This window comes from Labeo rohita, chromosome 13, assembly GCF_022985175.1.
Source record: "Labeo rohita strain BAU-BD-2019 chromosome 13, IGBB_LRoh.1.0, whole genome shotgun sequence".
Classification (NCBI taxonomy): domain Eukaryota; kingdom Metazoa; phylum Chordata; class Actinopteri; order Cypriniformes; family Cyprinidae; genus Labeo; species Labeo rohita.
The window spans coordinates 14,359,423-14,384,691 of record NC_066881.1 but is presented as its reverse complement, the minus strand read 5'-3'; the positions used below and the strand labels follow the sequence as shown (position 1 = coordinate 14,384,691).

At 35.7% G+C, this 25,269-nt stretch overlaps 1 protein-coding gene across 2 annotated transcripts; it reads left to right on the top strand.

Annotated features, from left to right (window-relative positions):
- The first annotated feature begins 1,702 nt into the window (after nt 1–1,702).
- On the top strand, nt 1,703–19,254 carry LOC127175192 (rab11 family-interacting protein 2). 2 transcript variants are annotated; one of them, XM_051126123.1, is made up of 6 exons: nt 1,703–1,899; nt 3,555–4,166; nt 8,441–8,850; nt 9,964–10,312; nt 11,744–11,840; nt 15,552–19,254. In XM_051126123.1, the coding sequence occupies exons 2-6, from the start codon at nt 3,814–3,816 to the stop codon at nt 15,780–15,782; spliced, it is 1,440 nt and encodes a 479-aa protein (XP_050982080.1). In that variant the 5' UTR covers nt 1,703–1,899; nt 3,555–3,813; the 3' UTR covers nt 15,783–19,254. The 2 variants fall into 2 exon arrangements, with proteins under 2 accessions (XP_050982080.1, XP_050982079.1); XM_051126122.1 differs by having other exon boundaries at nt 11,741–11,840.
- Nucleotides 19,255–25,269: the final 6,015 nt, after the last annotated feature.

The window sequence follows — 25,269 nt, the reverse complement described above, 5'->3', positions numbered from 1 at the left end:
CTATACATTTCTACCCGACCATTCAGCGCTTGCCGTCTTTAACACTGTGCGTGCTGTCATCGATACAGCGGAACTAGACAGAAGGCGCTATGAGTGTAAACAAACAATGGCTAGCAAACAGCATGTTTTGTCTTGTGTTGTCATAAGAAAAGCTCAAAAAGGAAAATAGTTTTTATTTAACCTTTTCTCACTTGGTCACAGTAGTCCCTCAAGGAAACATCATATGCAGGAGTACTATTGCCATAGCTCTGTGAACATTTCCTCCATTGTAAAATGCTGAAGTGCTTCCCAAAAGGCTGACAATTGTAGTGTTTTGTTCCTGAATGAGTAAATCGTTTGATAAATGACTCCTTCATAAAGACAGTCACTTCTTGCATTCCTGGATAAATCTGTTTTTAAATGAATCGGTTGAGTGAATAATTCAATGACTTATAAACACAGTAGCTTTAGTTTTTGAATGAATTAGACCTTTGAACAAATTATTTCAGTAAATGACTCAATTGGCTCACTCGTTATAAAGATGTATCGCCACCTACTGTCATAACAGTGTAACATGGAGAAGAGTAGCCACTAATGGGTATGTGTCCACCACTAATACACAGATAGTCTGTCTGCAATGCGTAAAAATACACAACGGAGTGATACAAATAAGGAATGACTATATACAGACATATATTAAACATTGTTTCATTGGTCCATGAAGGATCATACAGCTATCTTCAGGGTGATTCTTCCGCTCTGGTTCCTCAGCTGCTTCCCAGTGTTTGCAGTGAGGCTTAACTCGAAATGGCACATGGAAGGGCCCCTCCTCTGTTTAAGCTGTCTTAAATGCATTTTATATGACCTAATATTTCACCACACCAGGCCCATTTTCATCCTGAGATACACTCCAGATAAGAGTTATAATCTACGTGTGACGAATGTGCCAGACTCATGCCTCTGACTCTGGTATGTACACAACACTCTGCGGTTATGGCAGGCTGATGGGGATAAGGAGAGAGAAAGAGAATAAAATGAAAGAGCAGGTGTGTTTGGTTAAGATGTACCTGTCAACTGTGATGACACACAAACGTCTGTACTCATTTAAATGAATCTCTTATCTGTACCTCAACGTCCCCACTCAAGAAACATTGACAGACAGTATGTTAACATGTTTGGTTGGTCTAGTTTTGTCAAGAGCCTCCAATGGACATTTATTGACTTTATTGAGTGGACATTATAAGAATCCCAGATAGCCTGTATGGACTCAGTATTTCAGAGAGCTGATTTTGATCTTCCCTCTACATTTTATTTGTTTTCCACAATTTATGCAGCTTATATGCCATTCTGTTACTATATATTTAATATTCATTCTTTTTTTCCATTGTTATTACTGACTTCCATTGTTACGACTGACCTGCTAGTATAATTCTATATAATTTTATCTAAAGAAAATTTATATAAAACATTAACCAAGTTATCTAAAATTGTATTGTGTATAGGTTACTTGTGTTTTACACAAATTGTTAATTTTTTAATTGTTCTACAAACACGCTGTTTATTGCTTTCTCATAAAATTAACAACAAAAGGGAAACAGCTCAAACTCTCATAAGCCTCACAGTCATTCGAATCCCAGGAACAGCGCCAGGCGCGCACCGATCAAATCCTGTGTTTCCACGGCAACAGAGGAGGAGTTTGCACTTCGACCCGTGACCACATCGGCGGAAATGAGGAACTAGGAAGTCGAGTGCAAGGCTGATGTGGAATGCCACACATTTGTTTAAGATGAATTAGTGTCGCCTACAGCACCGTACTCATTTTCATCCACCATAGATGTAGAGAATTGATACCGATTGGCATAAGCGGTCATCCCACATGCAGTGGCGTCGCTAGCTGTGTTCGGGAAAGATGCTTCAGAGGTAAATACCAAAGCCTTGTGCTGTATGACTGTTTGACAGCAGCAATAACTGTGGGTCATAAAACTAGCAGTGGTGTTTCTGGGCGAGTATTTTTGGGCGAGTTTAACCCATGACCACCCTCCTGAGGTGACAGTAAAAGTAAAATCTCGGTGTTATGACATTTGAAGGATTTACAGAGCAAAATAAATGAAATGGAACATAATAACAATAGTAATTCTAAATAATAACAATTATAATAAAATAATTATATAATAATAAAAAAGTCAAGTCTCGACTATAAATTCACTGTTAAATGACAGCGTTAGTATTTTTTTTGAATGACAAGGTTCACATTTAATTTGATATACAGTATAAACCTCGCAACATTTGATGTACATAAAAAAATAATTGTAGTGCCACAGTATAGGCTTACATTTTCTTTTCTTTTCTAAACGGCAGCATTCCCTGTGTTTACCATTTTGAATTAAACATTTTTAAAATTAACGTAGGATGATGGGACATAGTTAATTTTTTGGACAATCTGATTACCACATGGGTTTTTTTCAACATGTTTTCAAATGAAGTTACAGCCAGTCCCAATAGTGTAGGTTGTAAGAACAGTAATAAATGTACTTGACATGAATTTACACAATTTTAATTTTCAGTATATATGTGTGAGATACCAGTGTTGGGGGTAAGGCATTACAAGTAACGTAAGTAATGTAATCAGATTACTTTTTTAAGTAACTAGTGATGTTTAAATGTACATGTTACTTTTTTACTTTTTTTTTTTCTTGTGTATTTGCTGACAGCTCTGCTGTTTCATGCTCAGTGAAATTGGGAGTACGTGCAGAGGCGCTGTGTGAACATGATGTTACTGTAGTTCTAGACTAAATATGTATCATGTATCATCTCACCTGCACAAAAACAGATTTATGATTCCTCAAAATGAATAAAAATGGTGAAATACAAACTCAGAATATTATACAATTATACCTGCAGTAATGTTAAATATACTTTATGTATTTATTCCCATTTTATTAACCAGTGTCTTTGCTGTTGACTTTTGATGATCCAGTTCAACCATACAAAAAAGCAAAAATGACTTTAGATAAACATAACATTTGGGTTACGTTTTTTTTTTTTGCTGATGTTGAACTTTCTTCTCCTGCATTCTGTTGAACAGATGTGACTGTACATTTCCATCAGCCTCAGGCTTATTCATTTAGCTTTTGGTGTGAAATGGCTTTTACATCTGCCAAAAATAGAACTTTATATGGTAAAAACAAACAAACAAGCCCCGTCCATATGTAATAAGTAAGGCAAAAGTAATGTAACGCATTACTTTCCATAAAAGGCAACTAAGTAGCGCAATTAGTTACTTTTTTTAGGGAGTAACACAATATTGTAATGCATTACTTTTAAAAGTAACTTTCCCCAACACTGTGCGATACATACAGCCAACAAAACAAAAAACAAAATAACAGCAAAAACATTAAATTACAGACTCCCTGGTCTCCATGATAAATCTAAACAATTACACAAAACAACTAAACAATTTACCTTTTTTAATTTGTTGCACTGTTAAAGTCATAATTATATTTTCTGTGTCATTTATAATATGAACTTAAGTTTTAATATTGTTTTCTAAGACTGTTTTTTTTCCTTTGGTTTAGGTGACCTGAGTTGGAGCGGGGTGAATGTGTGGAGTGTTTGCGGAGTGTAACAACATCATTACCTGCTCTGTTAATAGTCGCGACTTTTGAAATAACAAATATGTTCTTCCCACGCTGTTAAACATAATTTACACTTTTTATCAAATCTTGGTGGCTCATTTCCTGTGATTAGAAGCTAAACAAAATGCCAAGGCCAAATTGAAGTAATACACTTCTCATTTCACACACCAAAATCCATCATTTTACACCTGAAGTCATCATGTCATTGGGCGAGCAGTCGCAGAAGTGGTTTCCAACTCACGTCCAAGCCACTGTTCTTCAAGCCACAGACCTGCAACCAAAGGGCAAGAATGGCACAAACGATGCCTACACCATCATCCAGCTGGGCAAAGAGAAGTACTCCACATCAGTGGCAGAAAAGACCCTCAGCCCGGTGTGGAGGGAAGAAGCTTCGTTTGAACTGCCAGGGCTGCTGATGGAGAGCAATCCAGAGGTTTATGAGCTGTGCCTCACAGTCATGCACCGGTCCCTGGTTGGATTAGATAAGTTTCTGGGCCAAAAAATCATCAACTTAAATGAGATATTTGACAACAAGGAACGGCGGAAAACTGAGTAAGTGAGTTACTTTATTCTTTTTTGATGGCTGATCTTTTAAGGATCTGTCAAAAGTCCTATAGAACTCTACAAATGTAGCATTCTTTCAGATAAGCAGAAGTGCAACCTAAAAGAGGAACCAGACACTAAAAGTTTTCTCCTCTTTTGGTATTACAGTAAAAACATTTTTTTATTTATGCAAACCTCAAAAATCTTTTGAAATCACAGACCTTCCTTTCTTCGATTATTTGAGGCTATATGATAGCTTTTGGCTCAAAAAATGTAACATAAAAGGAGACCTCAAAGTCTCGCTCTGACATATCAGCCTACGTAGACCCTAGCGTTTAATGCTTGTCAGCATTTTGAAGCCAAGTCATTTATAAATACTCAAAGAGTAACATGATGGAACGTTTTGAAACGACTTGGCCTGTTTTTAACTTCTATAACAATTACTGATGCAGTTTCATTTGTAGCACTCCTCTGACGTAATCCTGTCTTTGTTTTTAAAACCTGTTGTCTAAGTTTTAAATGTCTATGGACACGCCATTGCTGTGCATTACTATCAAAGGGCAGCCATCTCATACAGGCCAGTTTTGTTCTGGTATGAAACTCAGATAAAGGCCTTTTGACTCCATGCAGTTTGAGTCACAACCCTGTGGTAGATGAACAGGTCTAGTGAGAATGATTATCCTGCGTGCTATTATATTTTCCTGGTGACTAACGTGTGTTTTGTTCTTGGAAACTGCATGATTTTGTGTTCTTCTGTCTCCTGACTTCCTCAAATATCATTGTCAGATTTGGCATAGGCTACTTTCTGTAACTAAATGTCAAGACTACTTCAGAAGAGAGTCTTAATATTTTCTGATTTCACTTTTTTGGGCATGTACATACTGACAATATGTTATGTGAGTATTACGAAAGAAACAAGTATGGCCTGTTGTGGAAAGTGGAAAAGGCAGTGCCACTGTCATGCGTTACTGAAATCAATTACTTAATGTGTTTTTTAGAATGCATGAATAGTTTGGAATAGTTTTATATGTAAGTACACTTTGCACTGGAGATCTGGAGATGATTGCATTACTTTGCCTGTAATAATGCACAATATATTGGTACCATGTTTCATTGTGCATTAAAATAATTATCAACTTATTGGTATTTGCTAGAATATTTTTATCCATGCATCCTTACTTTTCCTCAAAGCTTCTATTCATTGGCAATATGTCACAATCAGTGCAGGCATTGTTTATTTAGCAATCCTGTGATATCACACCCTTGGGAGGAAGTTATGCATTGTAACCGATTACTAACATCACTGTTGACACTCCTGACTCAAATCACTCTACCAACCTCGCATCCTCTGGAAAGACTCTTAGGGTTAGCAGTCCCTATTGACTGTATTCATGCAAGGGTTTCCTCTAACTGACGCAAGGGTACAAGAGTCCGTTTCGACATTGGAGTCGACAGGCCCTAATTATCGCACACCTGTGTTTGTTGATTGTACCGTGGTTCCCAGCGGCCCTCGCAGAGTGGGAGTATTGTGGTTCCAGGCAGAGGAAGATTTATCTTGGCCTTGACTCCCATGTGAAGAACAGGGGCTGGCTGGCTCTCCACATGCCCAGATCAGAGCTCCCTCACTGGGCCTGAGACCAGGTAAACCCTCTTCCCTCGGATCGACAAGCTCCCCAGTGTGTGGATGGTCTTGGAAAGAAACATAATCACCATTCACTAGCTGTGCCATGGTGGAAGAAGAGCACTCAGCAAGATGGCAGCCTGTGACGACCCCAGAGGGAAGCGTGTTCCGATACTGAAGGAGTGTTTACAGTAGTGTTTGCATGAAAGAACTGTGTCTAGGTCGGAAGTGTTGAACTGCATTTCTGGAGGGCTGGTTTGTGAGTGTACAGTGTCTTTTTAATTAGTACTGAGGTCAGGAGAGGCCTGGTGTGATGTTTTTACAAAAATAATGAATCACATTCTACTCAGTTTACCAGTTTTAATGGGTGTCATTTTAGCACACTTGGATGGAATCATCTCCCTTAAAATTCATGAGTTAAGATATAGGGGCACCATGCAGATAATTTTATGCCATTCTGTCTTAATAAATTGCAAAATAGTAGTGCTGTCAAATCGATTAATTGCGATTATTTGCATCCAAAATATAAATTTGTGTTTACAGAACATTACAGAACATTGTTTACATATATATATGTATATATATGTATATATGTGTATATATATATATATATATATATATATATATATATACACACACACACACACACACACACACACACACACACACATACACACACACACACACACACACACACAAACACGTACATGTATATATTTAAGTATATATTAAATAATTGTAATATATATTTATATTTATATATAATTTAAATCATATATAAATATTAATACATATGTACATTTTTAAAATATTTACATGTACAAATGTGTATTTATATATACATATAAATATACACAGCACACACAAACTTTTATTTTTGGTGTTTGATTTAACAGCACTACAAAATAATGAAACAGGTCAATTTAAACACTTCAAGAGATTTTAGACATTACACCCCTATAATTATTATTTTTCAATTGATTTTTAGATTTTTTTTTTTGTTATACTGTTCAAAGGACCAGCACAAAGTACAGAATGATTAAAGCTCTCCCACCATAACAGATATAATGGTTTAAATTATTAAATTAATAAGTAAATAAGTATTATTAATAATTATAACAATACATTTACATAGGAAAATTACATAAATTAAAATAAAATTAAATTCAAATTAAATAAAAAAGTTAATTAGTACAGTGTCTGTTTTTGTTTATTAGTTTGTTAGTTTTTTACTAATTAATTTTTTGTTTTTATCTTAATTAAAATGTTTTTTTGTTATTTTGTGTTTTTTAGTCTTTTTATGTATATATATATATATATATATGTATAGGCTCTATTTGGTTTTTATTCATTTTTATTCAGTTTAGATTTGCTTATTTTACTCAAGTTAAACTAAATAAAAATGAGAAATGTTGCATTGGCTGCAAAGGCCGAAAAAAAACAAAACAAAAAAAAAAACCCAAAACAGGATAAATGAATCTGCACAATAAATATGCAATAACGGCTAATACTGACTGACATCAATGGGGAAAAAATCTGTAATTAAAAATATCTTACAGAAATATAGTTTTCTACCATATATTTGGCTATGCTGGTGTAAAATGATGTATGGCGTCCGCTCATTGAACCGGTTAGCCTTGTATTGAATAAAAGTCTCTGTGTAGTGTTGTACCTATACCTTAAGTGTTCACGACCACCATTTCTAAATTAATGATCCTGCTCCAAGTGTCTTGAAATGCGGGAGCATCAATATTCAGCCACTCATGAGATTCATGTGCCTCTGCTGAAATATTGTCCATTTCATAATCTCCAAATACCGGTGTGAGCATCAATGAACAAAGGCCAGAGTTGTGCAAATGCCACCTCCTTTTCACACAGTTACAGCATCAATCACATTACTTCCAGCTGAAAAAAAGAGCAAGAGGTTAAATAAACAGGAGTTGGGGAATGGCGTAGATGGGGGCGTATTACTTCACATTCTTTATGTGGCCCAAACCTTTGCAGTTACCAGGGAATTATGTTTATCCCTACTATAATATGCGTTCTCAGGAAGGGGGAAGGCTTTCAAATGGACTAAATGGACTATGCTGTGGATTTGTGTGAAGTGAAATTGGGTTTCTGGCCAGACAAACACATTGCCCCCATGTCGTTTTTGTATGAATTATACATACAGAGCAAAGCCTGAAAGAGAGTCTTCCCACCGGGGGGTTTCACAGAAAGAGAAGTGAAAGAGTGTGCGGTTTTCTCCTGTTTGTTTTTATCAAGCTGTGAAAGTACACTGAAACATCTGCAATTACTGGTGCATGTACCACCAGCCTAGCTGTTTTTAATAACACCTAAGAGGCTGACCATGTTCGTGACACAACGGCCAAAGATGTGTAGCTCTAGCAGCTGTGCTCGGAATTTAAATACGCTTTGAATTTACAAACAGTACAGTACTTTACATTCTACAGTAAGTCAGCATCGCCCTGGTTCCCTCAACAAAAACAGATTTTTCCACTGACACTTGGATTTTTGCTTGAAATATAAGTTGTATCCCAATCCGTCGTAGTCTGTCAGTACAGTTATGTATTGCTATAGAAATGCCTTTCTGCATTTCTGACAAGTTTTATTAACAACATTTTTGCTATATGTCTCATACTTCCTGTCTCTTTCTTGTCAGCTGGTACACACTAGACTCAAGGCCAGGTAAGAAGAGGAAGGACCGAGGCAAGATTCAAGTCAGCATCCAGTTCATGCGGAACAACATGACTGCCAGCATGTTCGATTTGTCAATGCGAGACAAACCCAGATCGCCATTCTCCAAGCTCAAGGAAAAGATGAAGGGTCGCAAGCACGACGGTGCCTTTTCAGACACATCTTCCGCCATCCTTCCACGCTCAGGACAGAGCGAAACTGATTCTCTGCCAGACCAGAACCCGCACCCGCACCCTCAGGCTCCACCTGAACCCAAGCCAAAACGCTCGCTGCTCACTGGGACGCAGAAACTTTCTGCTGCTCACTCCATGTCTGATCTGATAGGAACACACTTCAGGCCCAAACTCGACTCCATGAACTCTATTGAGGAGAAAGGTGAGGACAAACAACCTCTGTAGTCCTATTAAGTCGAGTTGGCAAGTAAAAGCTTAGGGGTTAATACTGATGTATTTTATGTCATAGAATAAAATGTGAAAATATTTTTAAGGGGAAATTCACTTCCAGAATAAAAAAATCCTGATAATTTGCTTGCCCCCATGTCATCTAAGAAGTTAATGCCTTTGTTCAGTCGTACAGTTTTTTGAGGAAGACATAGGATTTCTTTCCAAAAAGTGGACTTCTATGGTGCCCCCCGAGTTTGAACTTCCAAAATGCAGTTTAAATGCAGCTTCAAAGAGCTCTAAACGATCCCAGCTGAGAAATATGGGTCTTATCTAAGGAAACGATCGTTTATTTTCAAAAAAAAAAAAAAAAAAAAAAATTATGTCATCACCAATAGCTTTGTGGGCAGTTGCACCATCGGGTGTCCCGAGTTCGAGTCCCGCCTCGTGGACCTTTCCCGGCCTTGTCCCCCTTTCTCTGTCCTACTCACATCCTGTCATATCCCCACTGTCCTTTCAAGAAAAATGCAAAAAAAAAACAAACAAAAAAAAAAAAAAACTTCTTTGCATGTTAATTCTGTAAACACCGGCTCTTAAACCGGAATACACAGAGTTCACACAGAACTAGGCAAGAAGTGTGTTTGAGGTTAAAAAGAATATAAATTGTCAATTTTTTCAGAAAATAACCGACTGTTTTGCTAGATAAGACCCTTCTTCCTCAGCTGGGATCATTTAGAGCTCTTTTGAAGCTGCATTTAAACTGCATTTTGGAAGTTCAAACTCGGGGGCACCATAGAAGTCCACTATATGAAGAGAAATCCTGAAAAATGTTCCTCAAAAAACATAATTTCTTTACGACTGAAGAGAGAAAGACATTAACATCTTGGATGACAAGGGGGGGTGAGTAAATAATCTGTACATTTTTGTTCTGGAAGTGAATTTTTCCTTTAACCATAGACATTATTTCAGGCAGCCAATAACCCATAGACTTTAAAGTGATGGAACCGGAAGTGTTAAAGTACTAACTCTGGGTTTTAGCCTACAAAATACCTCATCCCTACATTGCTCTGTGGAGAAGCGCTAAATGTTCTGTATTTCTCATCCACAGGGGTCGCTGCATCTCACAGACACTCTCAGAGCGATGGATATGGTTGCCCAACCAACGACGTTCCATGTGACCCCTTTTCCGACATAGGAGACAACATGCCCCAGAAATTCGCCACTCTCCCACGCAACCGCAATCCCTTCGAGGGAGATCAGGGGATGCTGTGGGGGGCAGAGAAGAAAGAGAAGAAGGAGAAGGTCGGTCTTCTGGGCAGAGTGACTGGGAAGAAGGAAGGAAAGAAAACGGCTGCTGGAACGCGAACAGGAAGCTCTGGAGACCTGCGATCCCCAAACCCCTTTACCAGTGAAACCTCAAGTGAAACCAACCCTTTTCTCTCACACTACAGATCCAGGTAAGACTAGTTTTTAGCCATTTTGTTGTTGCCGTTTACAGCTAGTTTTCAACCTTGCCTTACAGTTACTTGAGGTTGAATGCCATTAGCATTTAACAGTAATGTTTAATGAGAAAGGGCAAATGAGAACAAAATTAGGTTAAAATAATAATATATGTGTGAAAAATATTTATTCAAATAAATGCTGAGGAGCATGTCTTTCATTACTATAGCCTGTCGTTTCCAACCTCTGCTCTGTTCTCAGTGGAGTTAGAGCACTTAATGTTTATCAGAGAAAGTCTGTCATTAGAAAGACCTTATCAATGTCATTAGGCCCAACAGGGTCCCGACCAAGCCAGAGTAATGAGATCTGAACGAGAGATAGACCATTCAATTAACAATTTATCTGGTCGTAGCTTACTAGGCCGTTCATCCTCTCTGATTACTCTCTCATCTTAGATCACAGGTCTTCCAGGGGTCACAGGTTAGCTAAAAAGACATTTAACAAACCTGCTTAATGATTATGAAAGGATTGAAACTCTACTCATATCAGTTTGCCCACGTAGGCATAAAGACCTTTTTACTTTCTTGCAAGTTGCAGTGGTCTTTCATGGCTGTGGTATAGGTGGAACAAATGTGTCATCCGGTTGAATTTCCAAATTTCCTGTTATGATTAAAAAGAAAATTCAACGTCAGACTGTCTATACGAAAAAAAAAGTGTTGCAGACAAGCATTGTCAGTGTAGATAACTTTAAACTCCTTTGCTCTTATATATTTTTATTAAAATAACGTTATTTTTATTAGCTAAAACTTATTACTTATAGCACAAAATCAGCATCTTAGAATAGTTTCTGAAGGATCATGTGACACTGAAGACTGGAGTAATGATGCTAAAAATGTAGCTTTGCCATCAGAGGAAGAAATTGCATTTTAAATTATACTAAAATAAAAAACAGAATTTTAAATTGTAATAATATTTCAGTATTTTACTTTCTTTTTTTTTTTTGATCAAATAAATGCAGCCTTGGTGAGCATAATGGATGACTTTCAAAAACCTTCCACCCCAATTTTTGAAATGTTTAAACATATATACCGTTGCTGTGGTATAATATTGCTCATACTGTGACAAAAGGTTTTGGTAACACCGCCTACTTACTGAGCGCCATAACTGGCTTTAATGCCTTTGTTGTGGTTAGTGACCGATTGTTGAGAAATGAAAAGTACACTTGTTGTTCGTGTGTGAGGGGGAGTCAAACCATTTCCTGACCCTCAGTCAGAAAACTAAAAGTCAACTCAAACAGTTATACTAAACTTTGCAGGCAAGTAACAATTGCATTAAATGATAGTGCTTGTTAAATTGATTTAAATGTTAAATGAAGGAGTTTCCTGTAAGGTAAAAGTGCATTTTATATATTTATTGGAGTAACAGTTTTCTTTTCTTCCGTCTAGCAGTGACAACATGAGAAATCCTACTAGCAACGAGGACCTTACACAGAAATTCAGAACCTCTCCCGAAAAGAAACGCGGCATGAAGACTGCAAGAGAGCATGTAAGTTAATTCACTGTATGTCTTTTATATTTTACACTATTGTTATACATACAAAGCTGAAATACACATAACCACACTAAATGTAGTAATATTATTTTCCATTTCCATTCTAAACAAGGATGCATTATCACATTGTCACTGTCCGGTCTGTCCAGACACAGTTTGACCACATTTCTCATAAGTTTTCAAAACTTGCCCAAAGTTTTAATTGGTCATTTATCGCAGCCCTATTATACATGGAAGTCGTCGATGCTGATCTCTGACTGAGTATCACTTGTGGCGCTCTGCTTGGAGGGCCGTTTATCTAATTAACAGCTGAAATGGGTGGTCATCGTCTTTGATCTGCATGTAATTTGAAGTAGTGTGATGTTATTAGTGCGCTTCCATTTCGTTAGCGAGCCATCTCGGACAGTATGTTCTCTCACTCAATAATTGGAAATCTAATCATTAATAATACGCAATTTGTCACTGGTCTAATTTTACACCATAGGTCAAAGCGCGGTCAGCGTTAAACGTGGAAAGGGGCCCTCTCTCACTTTGTCATAATTATACTGATTGCGATCGTCATCGTGTCCAGCGCGGAGCAACGCGACGTTAGCTCGCCTGCTGTGTGAGAATAGCCGCTGAAGTGATGTTGAAACTGGAGACGCGTTGCTGAAAATGGCTTTCCTCACCCATTTTTGAGGTTATGTTAACACTGCATCCGTGAAATAGTGTCTCTGGCACTCTAAGGCCTTAATTAAAGGATGGGGGTTGGGGGGAGAGCCGGCCGAGGCATTTCAAAGGACTTGGAGTTTTAGATTTTCAACGCAAAGGCCCTCATTAGTGCCCATAATGAGACAACTGAAGAATGCCAAGTGGAAGTCTTATCTCTCCCACACTCCTGATTGCCTAAATCTGCTCATCAGCTGCTTGCCAGTTCATGGTCATTTCCTGGGCTCTTTTCCTGCCCCCACTAGCATGTGCCCTGGTGGTTTTGCTATTCATGCAGCATCTCTGTCTCTAAATCTTCCTTTGATTCAGTGTTCGCTGTTGTGTGTTTGCCAGAGAGTGTTGTTTTGGCTTGCGCTGTCTGTTGACCACCATTACCAATCGCTCAACTCAACAAGCACACCTAAAATGTATACATTTTTTAAATGTGTTTTGAAATGATGATTTTAGTGGATGTATGAAGCTAGCTCCCCTCAAGAAACCATAAAGCATCCAAATACTTTTTTGCTTAAATTTTGAACAATAAATCCTATTTTTAAACGATAGATTTGTTCAGCAAATGTTTTGCTTGGAAAGTGTACCTTTTTAACTGTACTTTTTCATTTAAAATAAATGCTACTTCATTTTATTTTTTGTTCTCTAATGCGATGAAATTCACATATTTTACGTGTGATTTACGTGCTTAAATACTTTTTAGGGCCACTGTATTTTTGCTTTAGTTTCTAGAATGGCAGTTTTATGGAGTCAAATTTGCTCTGCTGTTTCCTCAGGGAAAAAGAGAAGGAATGTTTTGTTTTCATTACCGTAATCTAAGGAGGATAATCATAATCAAAGTGTCACATGTATAAACAGCTGTCCGATATGGTGGATCAAGTTCAAACCCAGAAGCAGTTCAGACTCTAAGGGTTCAGGTTGAAAGTGTTGAAGCTTGTTTTTGCCAAGTATTGTTTCCTTAATAAGTGCCATGTATGAATGCAGGTTATTGTTAATCTTCCACTTAGTATTATACATGTAAACACAGATAATTTATATGTATTTTATATATATATATCGTCACACAGGGCTGGTCCTTCAAAATATTAAGATTGTCTTAAATTCACTTTTCAAAATTTGAGAGTTTAAAAAGTCTTAAGTGTTGTTTGTGGAGGTCTTAAATTTGGGAATGGAAATATTGTTTCACTTTAATTACTCAGGCATTTACAGAATTTGGTGCATATCAAACTTACAATTATTTAGTGAAAAAAACATTAAAGGAAAGAATTTTAACTAGATTGATACTTTATTCTACATAAACGTTTTATGAGTTTGAAAAATACAGATGTTTAAATGTTTTAGTCCCTGTTAAAACCTTAGTTAATAATTTAATATATTTATTATAATAACTTGCTTTAAAAAGTATTAAGAGATTTAGTTCAGAATTTAAAAATTTCTGATAATTTACTCAACCCCATGTCATCTAAGATGTTCATGTCTTTCTTTCTTCAGTCAAAAAGAAATTAAGGTTTTTGAGGAAATAATTCCAGGATTTTTCTTCATATAATGGACTTCAATGGGAGCCAACAGGTTGAAGGTCCAAATATCAGTTTAAATGCAGTTTTAAATGACTCTACACGATCCCAGCTGAGGCGTAAGGGTCTTATCTAGTGAAACAAATGTTTTTTTTCTACAAAAAAACAAAAAAAAAACACCTTTACTAAAAACATACAGTATATACTGCGCGTGTACGACTTCACGCATTATGTAATCACGTTGGAGAGGTCATGTTTTTTTTTGGCGAAAGAAATCTTTTAGGTTTTAAAAGATTTAAACATCCAGGATCCAGGATACGCACACGAACGAACCATTTTAAACAATTAACTGATGCAAAGAGGTGTAAATATGTGTCATTCAACATACAACAACTTTTGAACAGTGCAACATGATTACGTAATGTGTGAAGTCAGTGCTAGTGCAAGACAAGCATTTGTGGTTAAAAATTATATACATTTTTTATTTTTATTTTATTTTATTTTTTTTAATGACTGATCGTTTCGCTAAATTAGACCCTTATTCCTCAGCTGGGATTGTGTAGAGCCCGTTAAAGCTGCATTGAAACAATTTGGACCTTCAACCTGTTGGCTCCCATTAAAGTCCACTATATGGAGAAAAATCCTGGAATGTTTTCCTGAAAAACCTTAATTTATTTTCGACTGAAGAAAGAAAGAAATGAACATCTTGGATGACATGGAGTGAACTAATCCTTTAAGGCCTTAAATTTAATTTCCTTAAACACAGAACCTAATCAGTGTAGATTTGGTGTAAGTACTTCATTTCTGGAGCTATTTGGATTTAGTAATTAGATGAATTTTTGCTCTCTGTCCTGTTGATGTTGATTTTGGGTGGCAGTTTTATTGTAATTAACTAAGCATCAGTAATTAGGCCTGACTGAGAGTCATCCATTCATATTTTGACACCAGTGAAATGGATAATCTCTCCAAGATATTATATCAACTGACCGCATTTAGTGCATGTTTTCACCTTGACAGCAAAAAGTGTGAATTTGTCAGACACTTGATAGCAGATGAGCAAATGTTTCTAAATTGCCGTTTCCTCAATATCATTGTGAAGGAAGAAGCAGACACTTCTCATGTCAACACATAATCACGCCGCCTGAGAACTGAGACTTGAGCGTTTAGACCAACACCTTTAATAAAAGCTTGTTTATCAAGTGAGCTCTAAAGGCAGCATTAAATAACATGTTTATTTCGATCTTGACTTTGAAAATACTTTGCCCCTGTAAAATTTGAATGAAGTTTGGCATCCCAGAGTTATTAGTGCAGCTACTACCGTATGTAGCATTGTTGCTTATCCATGTATACAGATTTTAAAGTATCAAATTTCTGGTTAAAAGCACATGATTTATTTACTTGAGAGAACAGTTTGAATTCCCAGCATGTTATGGGCAATAAAAAGAAGCAGAGATGTAACAATCATTTGTCATGTATTCTTTCTTACATACAGGAGCCTGAACATCTGCAGATGAATATGGCGGCCTACAGCAATCTCTCGTTTGAAGAAGTTGTGCAAGAGCTCATCAAGCAGAAGGAGGTAGTGAGAAAGAAAGATGCTCATATTCGGGAGCTGGAGGACTACATTGATAACCTGCTGGTCAGGGTAATGGAAGAAACACCTAGCATCCTGAGAACACCCTATGAGCCCAAGAGAAAAGCTGGGAAGATCTCAAAAAAATAAAAGATCTAAAAAGCATATTGTAACTTAAGTTTTCTGGCAAAATATACAGTATATTGCTTGCAAAAGGACACTGGAATGCCAGTTCTGACAAGAACACAAGTATATTTGTTCACATGCAGACAGATTGTTACTCTAGGTTTGCAAGAACAAACAGATATATTGTGAAGAAATATAGGCACTAAATGTGGCGATGCCAAACCCCCTTTTTAGATTTTTTCATTAGTTTATTTTGATTTTTTTTAAATGAATATTTTGAGCTGTTGACAAATACTTCAAAAATTTCCACAAGCAGCCATTCTTAGTTTGAGTGCCGTTCTTGCGCGAGACCAATGTTATGTTTCTACCGAAAATAACTGTGTTTAAGTTGACTTTTACGTTATATTCAGTCAGTATAACAGAATTGAGCACTTAATACTCACTGTGTTTTGCGATGATCACTGGGGTGGACTGTCCATATGAGGCCTTTAATTTGCTGTGACTGAATTCACACTGCAAAAGCTGTACCAGACGTACATGTCTGTCCACAAATATGTGGTGAAGCAAGGAAACACTTGGATTGATTGCACCATGGGACATAGAAGTGAATATTTACTGCATGTTTTAGCACTGGAGCGTATTGATTTACTGAAAGACCGTGTTGGGTTTGACAGGGTAACTGTCCTGTCACTTTGAAGGGTGTTTGCACTGTAGACAAAGAGTAATATTGGCATGTGTTTGGTGCCATGTTGATACGTTAGTTACAAGACGTCGGTACTGGAACCTTTTTGGTACTTTTTTCAAATCGTACGTCTATAAAACAATACACTGGTACAGAATTACACTACTAATATTTATTTTGAGCTTGATTGCAATGAGCAAAATGTGTATGTGAATAACACTGTTCACTTTTTAAGAAGAAACAAACTGCCTCTGTTGTATACAGTGATGACAGAAGTGTAGAAATGAGCATCTGGTTTCCAAAGACTTCATTGTGAATGTCATTCAGATGAACTGGAATGTACCGTTGCTGAATATCTTCAGTATACCGTAGGACTGTCAAAATGTGTGGACTGCCTACAGTTGACTACACCAAAGTGTTGATGGTTTTTAATTAAACTTAAGCTAGTCGGTCAGTCAATCAAGCACAGAAGTATTAAATGGCCCCTGATTTTACCACAGCAAGTCTAGCCCATGCGTATTTAAAACCACAGCAAATAACGGATTAATTTGGCATGTCTGGATGCCTCATCATGGAAACATTTCAGTCGGTTTGATTCATTACAATGTATAGCATGTTCTGTGCAACAAAATGAGCAATGTAGACAAACTAGCTGAAGAACAATTGTTTACAGATTGCAAGACAGTACTCTTTGACATTGTACTGCTTTCCCGATGCTTTTCTTGTAGGACACTTTTTATAGTGTTTACTGTGATCTAGTGTCATCTCTAGTACATATCTGGTGAGAAAATGACATTGGCTATTATCAGTGGTAACTGAGCTTATATTTTGCACCTTGGGCTGTTACACTGGAGCATCTGTGTAGTGAAATACTATACAGCAGTGGTGCATGTGCGCACCGCATACTTAAAAATGTACATTTGAGAAAACTAGAATGATTGTAGTCTGTAAAATAACTTGTTTTAATACAGCAGAGGTCAAAAGTTTTATAATCATTAAAAATGTTAATTATTTGACCAAAATAACAGGGATTATACAAAATGCATGTTATTGTTTATTTAGTACTGACCTGAATAAGATATTTTACATAAAAGATGTTTGCATATAGTCCACAGGAGAAAATAATAGTTGAATTTATAAAAATGATCTGGTTCAAAAGTTTACATCCCCTTGATTCTTAATACTGTGTTGTTACCTGAATCATCACCAGCTGTGTTTTTTTTTTTTTATTGTTGTTGTTTAGTCATAGTTGTTCATGAGTCCCTTGTTTGTCCTGAACACTTAAACTGCCTGCTTTTTTTAAAAAAAAAATCCTTCAGGTCCCACAAATTCTTTGTTTTCCAGCAATCAAAGGCCGGGGGGTGAACACTTTGAATTTGAAGATTAGGGTAAATGTAACTTATTTTGCCTTCTGGGAAACATGTAACTATCTTCTGTAGCCTCTGAAGGGCAGTACCAAATAAAAACGAGATATTTAGGCAAAATAAGAAAAATGTACACATCTCCATTATGTTCAAAAGTTTTCACCCCTGACTCTTAATTTGTGTTTTTTTCCTTCAGGAGCATCGGTGAGTGTTTGAACCTTGTGTAATAGTTGCATATGAGTCCCTCAGTTGTCCTCAGTGTGAAAAGATGGATCTCAAAATCATATAGTCATTGTTGGAAAGGGTTCAAATACACAAAAATGCTGGAAAACCAAAGAATTTGTGGGACTTGGATTTTTCTGATGAACAGCAGACAGTTTAACTGTTCAGGACAAACAAGGGACTCATGAACAACTATCACTAAACAAACAAACAAAAAAAAAAACACAGCTGTGGATCATTCAGGTAACAACACAGTATTAAAAATCAAGTGCATGTAAACTTTTGAACCGGGTCATTTTTATAAATTCAACTATTATTTTCTCTTGTGGACTATATTTATCATATATTAACATCCTTCATGTGAAATATCTTATTCAGGTCAGTCCTAAATAAACAATAACATGTATTTTGTATAATCCTCCTTATTTTGGTTAAATAATTAACATTTTTAATGATTCTGAAAGGGGGATGCAAACTTTTGACCTCAGCTGTATGTTAGCCCCTCATGTGAAGGCAATTCTTTATGCTGTAATACCCCTTTTTGATATTTTGAAGACACAATAGTTCTCTGTATGTATATAGCTCTGCAGAAAGCTTCCCAGAAGTAGTTTTCTGAACAACATGGTAAAACACTGTGCTGGTTAGTTGTGCTGGAAAGGAAGTCTTCTGTCTTTCTATAATATTGGGTCGCAATGATTAAGTGATGTATTTTAGCTGTAAATTATTATGGTTTTGTTCGTTTAAAGTTTTATTTGCTTACATTTTATGTATTTGGAGAGGTTTACATGTGTGTAATTGACTATTCACGCATACAGTGTTACACAGTGCTGACATGGCTGGTCAGTTTTCTAAAAATGAGACCATTAAGTTTTGTGCGAGCAGTCGGAAGCTAGTTTTTCCATGTAGTTTTGTTTACGTGCTAAATTTTTTAACCTTTGCAATATGGATAAACATGTTAAAGCTTTTATTTACAAATCATTTACAAATGTGGTACGCCAAGCTTACATTATTTACACCAGAAGCATGTTATTTATTAATATTTTTTTTTCTGCATTATATTTGTTGCTGGCCAAAAATGTTTCATTAAATGAATTAAATTCAGATTGAAAATTATGTGTTAAAGAGTAAAGTTAGCTATAGTACATCTTGTGCATATAGTTAGCTATAGGTTTTCTCTCTCTCGCTCTCTATTTGTTGTTTCATATCAGGACTTCTGTCTTTTTTTCTTCCAAGAGCTTTCGATCAAATAAGGTACAAATTGCTTAAGATTTGCTGTAGATCTTGTTGTCGGATGGATAAGAAGTGTTGACTCACATTGATCATATTCAGCTGAGTACTTTTCTTCTCCTGTCTGTTTTGTCTCATTGAACTGGAACTGCTATGCATCTCTCTCAAGAGCAATTCTGTGTTGTACGCTGAATGTATTTTGACCAATCAGCAATGTCTGTAATCACAAGCACAGTGTTGATTAGCCTGTGTAGATATTATCAAGCACTTCTTTTATCACATTTTACAGTATACATAGCTGAAGTGATGCTGATACGTTGTTTGCTTTCACTAATATTAACAGTATAATGATCAGCATGGTTTTAATTTGATTACCAAGAAGACATATCATTTTTAATGAGTACTTTTTTTATATATCTGTTGGTTTATTAATAATCAGATTGTTTGGACTACCTATTTTTCTTTTTGCAAAACGGAATATTTTCTTTTTGTTTCTTGCTTGGCTGTTGATCTTTAATTTCCAACTTTTTATTCGTTTGTTTAGAGGTTTATAGTTTTTTAATTCTTAATGTGTTAAAGTGATCATATGTTTGTATGCTGCTATTTTCCTGCTATTTCCCCAACAGATAGTTTGGATAAATTCACATGGCATAATTGAAACTTGAAAAATAAGAAAAAAAAAACAAACAAACAAAAAAAAGATTTTCCTCTGTAAAGGATAGTAGGGCAAAAATAAAATGAAAACTTATGAAAGCCACAGTATCAACACAAAGTTAAATTAGAAAAATATATTTGAACTTAACATTTTTTTCTTTTCCATTTGGTGTCTTCTATACATTAATCTCTGGTGCTGCAAAATCATATCATATACATATATATATATATATATATACATTTGTACCGGTTTTTCAGTATTCTGTATCATAAGGGTTTCCATTGATGTAAACAACTTTCAACTCAGACACTCCTTCCTTTAAAATACCGTTTTTCCTCCAAAAACTTGAATTTCCAATAGTGTGTAAATAACACTACTTAGAACATAGACTTTTACCCTCGGAATTTGCTTACGGTGTTAGAAAAATCATAGATGAAAACTCTTCTCAACGTGACATTTTCCAATAGGGTGGTTAAACATTTTGCGTAGATGTAGATATTGATCATTCATCCGGAAGTAATACGTCTGTCTTTGCATTCTTGGCATGCGGCATGAATGAGTGTAGAAGAGAGATCTGAGTGTATTGTCTATGTGACTACCATATAAACGGGTGAGAATGACGGTACAGCCCATTTCAATAAATCTCCTGTACTTCATGACATGTGTCTTGTATTGCTTTGATATATGTGTTGAAGCCAAAAAGCTTGTAGGGCAATATATTTTCACGTTCCAAGCTGGGAAAACCGAAACTTTTTTAGTTGCGAGTTGCTGATGCCCACATCAATACGTCATTAAATCAAAATTCATTACAACCTGCAATTATCTCCGCAACCTTTGGGTTTTTATCTTTGTATTTGCATTACACTGCGAGCCTCACGGATGTCGTTTCTTTCAGGGAAATTAATGGGAAGGAAATTTCTCATGCCCACCCAAATAAATAAAATAGCCTCTTTAGCAAAAGGTAGCTTGTTAAACTTCTCACCTCATTTGTTTATGAGTAACAGGAGTGTGTGTGTGTGTGTGTGTGTGTGCGAACCGCTGCATGTACAAGTACCACTCAAGCTGTTTACCATCTCCTCCTTCTGAGGAGTTGTATCATTGCTCTTCATTGACAAGATCGGCCCCTTCACAATCCACATAGAGAGATACTCTCTCTCTGCAACATTTGGATGAAAATGGAGCTTTTTCAGACGCAATGAGATGTAGATTAATGGAATTCCCTATTGAAACAAGACGCTTCTCAAAGCAAGGATTTCCAGTTCCTTCAATAAGGCGCAGTCTGTCTTAGGAAGCTTGAGACAATGCGGCGTGCTAGACGGATGCTGTCTTTATACTGGAGAGTGCTTAAAAGTGTTCAGAGTTTTTTTGTTGACTAGCTGTTTTATTTTAAGGTTTAAAGGTGTATGGGAAACCATTAAAGTACAGTTTGTACGTAGGGCTAAAATAAAATACAACTCATTACAAATACATTCATCATTTCAAGTTCATTTTTAAATGTAATGATATTTGCTGACTATTTAATAGGTTTAAAAAAAGGTTTTAAAGTGTTGTACAGCTAAAATATAACTTTCACCATCTGTAAATGTGTGAAATTTATCATGACTGTAATAATGAAATGTCAGTCATTGCTTCATAAGTAAGATATGGAGGATTCCCAATTCTATATTTCCATTCTTGCTTAATACTTCCACATTCTGTTCTTTTCTTTGTTTCATTTCACTGTAGTGTTTTAAAGCAGAGCCTGAACTGTCAATACATACTGACAGATATTCAATTCAGTTCAATTCATTTTTTGCATGCATCATTTAGCATTTAGCCAGTGCAACTTCTAAGGAAAATCACAAGTAATTAATTTATTTTTTTTATTTATTTATTTATTTTTTTGCAAGGAATTTTTTTTAATTAAATGTATGCAGCTTCACAACCAGATTTTTTTTTTTTTCCCCAATGTTTAAGTTCTCAAAGTTTTAAGAGTGAATGGAAAACCATTAAAGTACAGTTCATAATTAAGGCCAAAATAAAATATAACTCAATACAATACAAATTTTGCTTGAAATAATGTTTTGTACAGCTAAAGTATAACACACACCATCTGTAAATGTGTGATATTTTTCACAATTGTAGTAATGGACATTTGTAGTCATTTGTGAAATCTTGCTTTATTTATGAGTAAGAGGTATGATTCTACATTCTATATTTCCATTCTTGCTTAATAATTCCACATTCTGTCCTTTTCTTTTTCTTTTCATTTGTTTTATTTCACTTCAGTGTTTTAAAGCAGATGCAGAATTGTCAATAAATACTCACTGACAGATATTAATGCTTTATATAAATTTTATCATAAAACAATTGATGCTAGATAAATGCCTTTTTTTATATATGCATATGTAATCATTTAGCATTAAGCCAGTGCAACTTACGACGCAACAAAAGTAATTTCTTTTTTTGCAAGGAATTTTTTTAGTATGTACTTTTTTTTTTTTTTTAATTTTGAGTATTTATTAAATACTATTTATACTAAGTACTGTTTTTAATGGAATGTATGCAGTATCTCAACTAGTAAAAAATATATATTTTTTATATTTTTATAAATAATTATGTATTAAATATTTTTTAAATAATTTTTAAAATATATTTAAAAAAATACATATGTGTTTAGTTAGAAGTTTTAAGGGTATATGGGAAACCATTAAGGTAGAGTCACTCATTATAAATACATCCGTTCTTTCATTTAAGTTAATTTTTGAAATGTAATGACCTTTGCTGACTATTTTAACAGTTTAAAAACTCTTGTACAGCTAAAATATAACACACCATCTGTAAATGTTTGATGTTTTCCACAATTGTAATGGAAAGTCAGTCATTTCTGAAGTCTTGCTTTATAAGTAAGATATAAAGCAAGATATGGAAAATTCTCCATTCTATGTTTCATATGTATTATAAATATATATTTAAAAACAAATATTGTATACACAATATTTTTATACACTATATACACTTCTGTTCAAAAGTTTAGGATCAGTAAGATTTTTAATGTTTTTTAAAGAGGTTTATTTGATCACACATACAGAAAAAAAAAACAAATGTAATATTGTAGTGTCAAATAACATTTTTCTTTTTTCTCAGCGTCATTACTCCAGTCTTCAGTGTCACATGATTCTTCAGAAATCATTCTAATATGCTGATTTATTAATAATGCTGGAAACAGTTGTGCTGCTTAATATTGGAACCTCTGATACTTTGTTTTGAGGATTCTTTAATAAATAAAACATTAAAAAGAACAGCATTTATTTAAAATATAAATAACTATATACGCTGCTGTTCAAAAGTTTGGGGCCAGTATATTTTTTCTTTCTTTCTTTCTTTTTTTTTTTTTGGAAAGAAATTAATATAGTTTTTTTTCAGCAAGAATGTGTTAAATGGATAAAAAGTAATAGTAAAGACTTATATTGTTAGAAAAGATTTATATTTGAAATAAATGCTTTTTATTTATCAAAGAAACCTTAAAAAACGTATCACAGGTTCCAAAAGAAATTAAGCAGCACAACCATTTCCAGCATTGATAATAAAACAGATTATTTGAAACATATTAGAATGATTTCTGAAGGATCACTTGACACTGAAGACTGGCTGATGAAAATTCAGTGATGCATCACAGAAATAAATTATATTTTAAAGTATATTAAAACAGGAAACCAATAGAAATTGCAATAACATTTCATAATGTTACTGTTTTTTTCTGTATTTAAAAAAAATACAGCCTTGATGAGCATAAGAGTCATTTAAAAACATTAAAAATCTTACTGATCCCAAACTTTTGAACACCAGTGTATATTGTATACAAATACATATTTATGTGTGTGTGTGTATATATGCATATATGCATGGATGTATGTATAGAATTTTAACTGTATGTATATTTACAATTTGCTGACATTTGAACATGTTTAAGTGTGAATTAAATGTCCGAATACTTTCTGGGGTCATTGTAAATGTTCCACTTTGTACCACTACTGTTAATGATTATGCAGCATTAGACACAGTGGGTGGACGGTGTAATGTTTAATGAGGTGCACTGTGGATCATTTTAGACTGGTAATACATTAATTACCCTTTTTGAAGGACGTCTAAAAGCCAGTAGTTACATTCATTACAGCATAATGTTTTCCCCTTTGGATCAGAAATGTGATCTTCTTTTGGTCAAGTCAAGTGCGTACCGTATTTTGATATTGGCCCACAATAAGCGACATAATCCTAAAAAATAAATGAGGAGCACCTTTTTGCCCACTTTTCATGAATTAGCAATGACTGACGCTGTAAATGTTCTGGCGTAGGTTTACATCTCATTTTCATCTGCTCTAATTGGAACAATAACTTTTAACACGTTCATTGCGAGATACTGTTTCATTTTGTCTAGTGTCCAGTGGACGTGGCGTGCGTCACGTCCCTACGGCTGGACTTTATATGAAACACGATAGCGTCTGTTTTTGATCGTAAATTACAGGGCGGACAGCCGTGGTTCGAGCCCACCGGACGGCGCGTGCGTTTACAGGGACACGCGTGCAAGTGGAGGCCACACACAGTTCATCTGTGCTGCTGTTAAAAATGGATGGGCGTCATGGCACAGGGATCGGTGACACCCGGCACGCGTCCATTCAGCAAAAAACACCCCAAGCAATTTCTGCGACAAGATGTTCGACAAGTGAAATTCAACACATGGATGAGCTATTCAGGTATGACAGCCATAGGTGGCTGTCGGCCCCGGCTCTGGCTGAACCTGACCTAACATAAGCCAGATGTCAAGGTTAGCTTCCACTGGGGCTTTCACCCTGCTCTGAAGCTTTAGCAGAGAACAGTAAGTTAATCTGGAAAAGCACTTGGTTTATAGGGGAAACCTGCAGCACGACTAGGTGTCAAATGAGCCTCTCAGCGCGAGGATGGGCCCCCATCAGGCCCTATTGTGTGTACCATTGTGTGCTTGATTGCTGCCACGCGTCCTGGATCAGGTGAACAAAGGCCAGATGACACCCTGAGGTGCAAGACGAAGGGAAATCAGACACATGAACAAGGCAATTAAAAGAAGGAGGTGAAAGGAGCTGAGCCAAAGCTAAGAGAAAGCCAAGGGAAACTCAAAGGGAACTGATAAAGTGTACAAACTAAATAGGTACATCAGTGCAAGTTGGGGAAACAAGGAACATTTTCAAGGGCACTCTCTTAGGGAACTAAAAATGACTTCAGATATAAGAAGAGTGCACAGAAATGTCATTTAAAAAGCACAGCATTTTATGCTGCAAGGGCTAAAAACATAATTTATGCTGTTTACACTACCATTTAGCTTATGTGCATCACTTCAGTCCTGCC

Excerpts from the sequence above, each read along its gene's own strand:
- LOC127175192 (XM_051126122.1), top strand. The coding sequence starts at position 3,814 with ATGTCATTGGGCGAGCAGTCGCAGAAGTGGTTTCCAACTCACGTCCAA. Across the intron at positions 8,851-9,963 it reads GAACTCTATTGAGGAGAAAG|GGGTCGCTGCATCTCACAGA; the intron begins GTGAGGACAAAC and ends TCTCATCCACAG. Across the intron at positions 10,313-11,740 it reads CTCTCACACTACAGATCCAG|CAGTGACAACATGAGAAATC; the intron begins GTAAGACTAGTT and ends TCTTCCGTCTAG.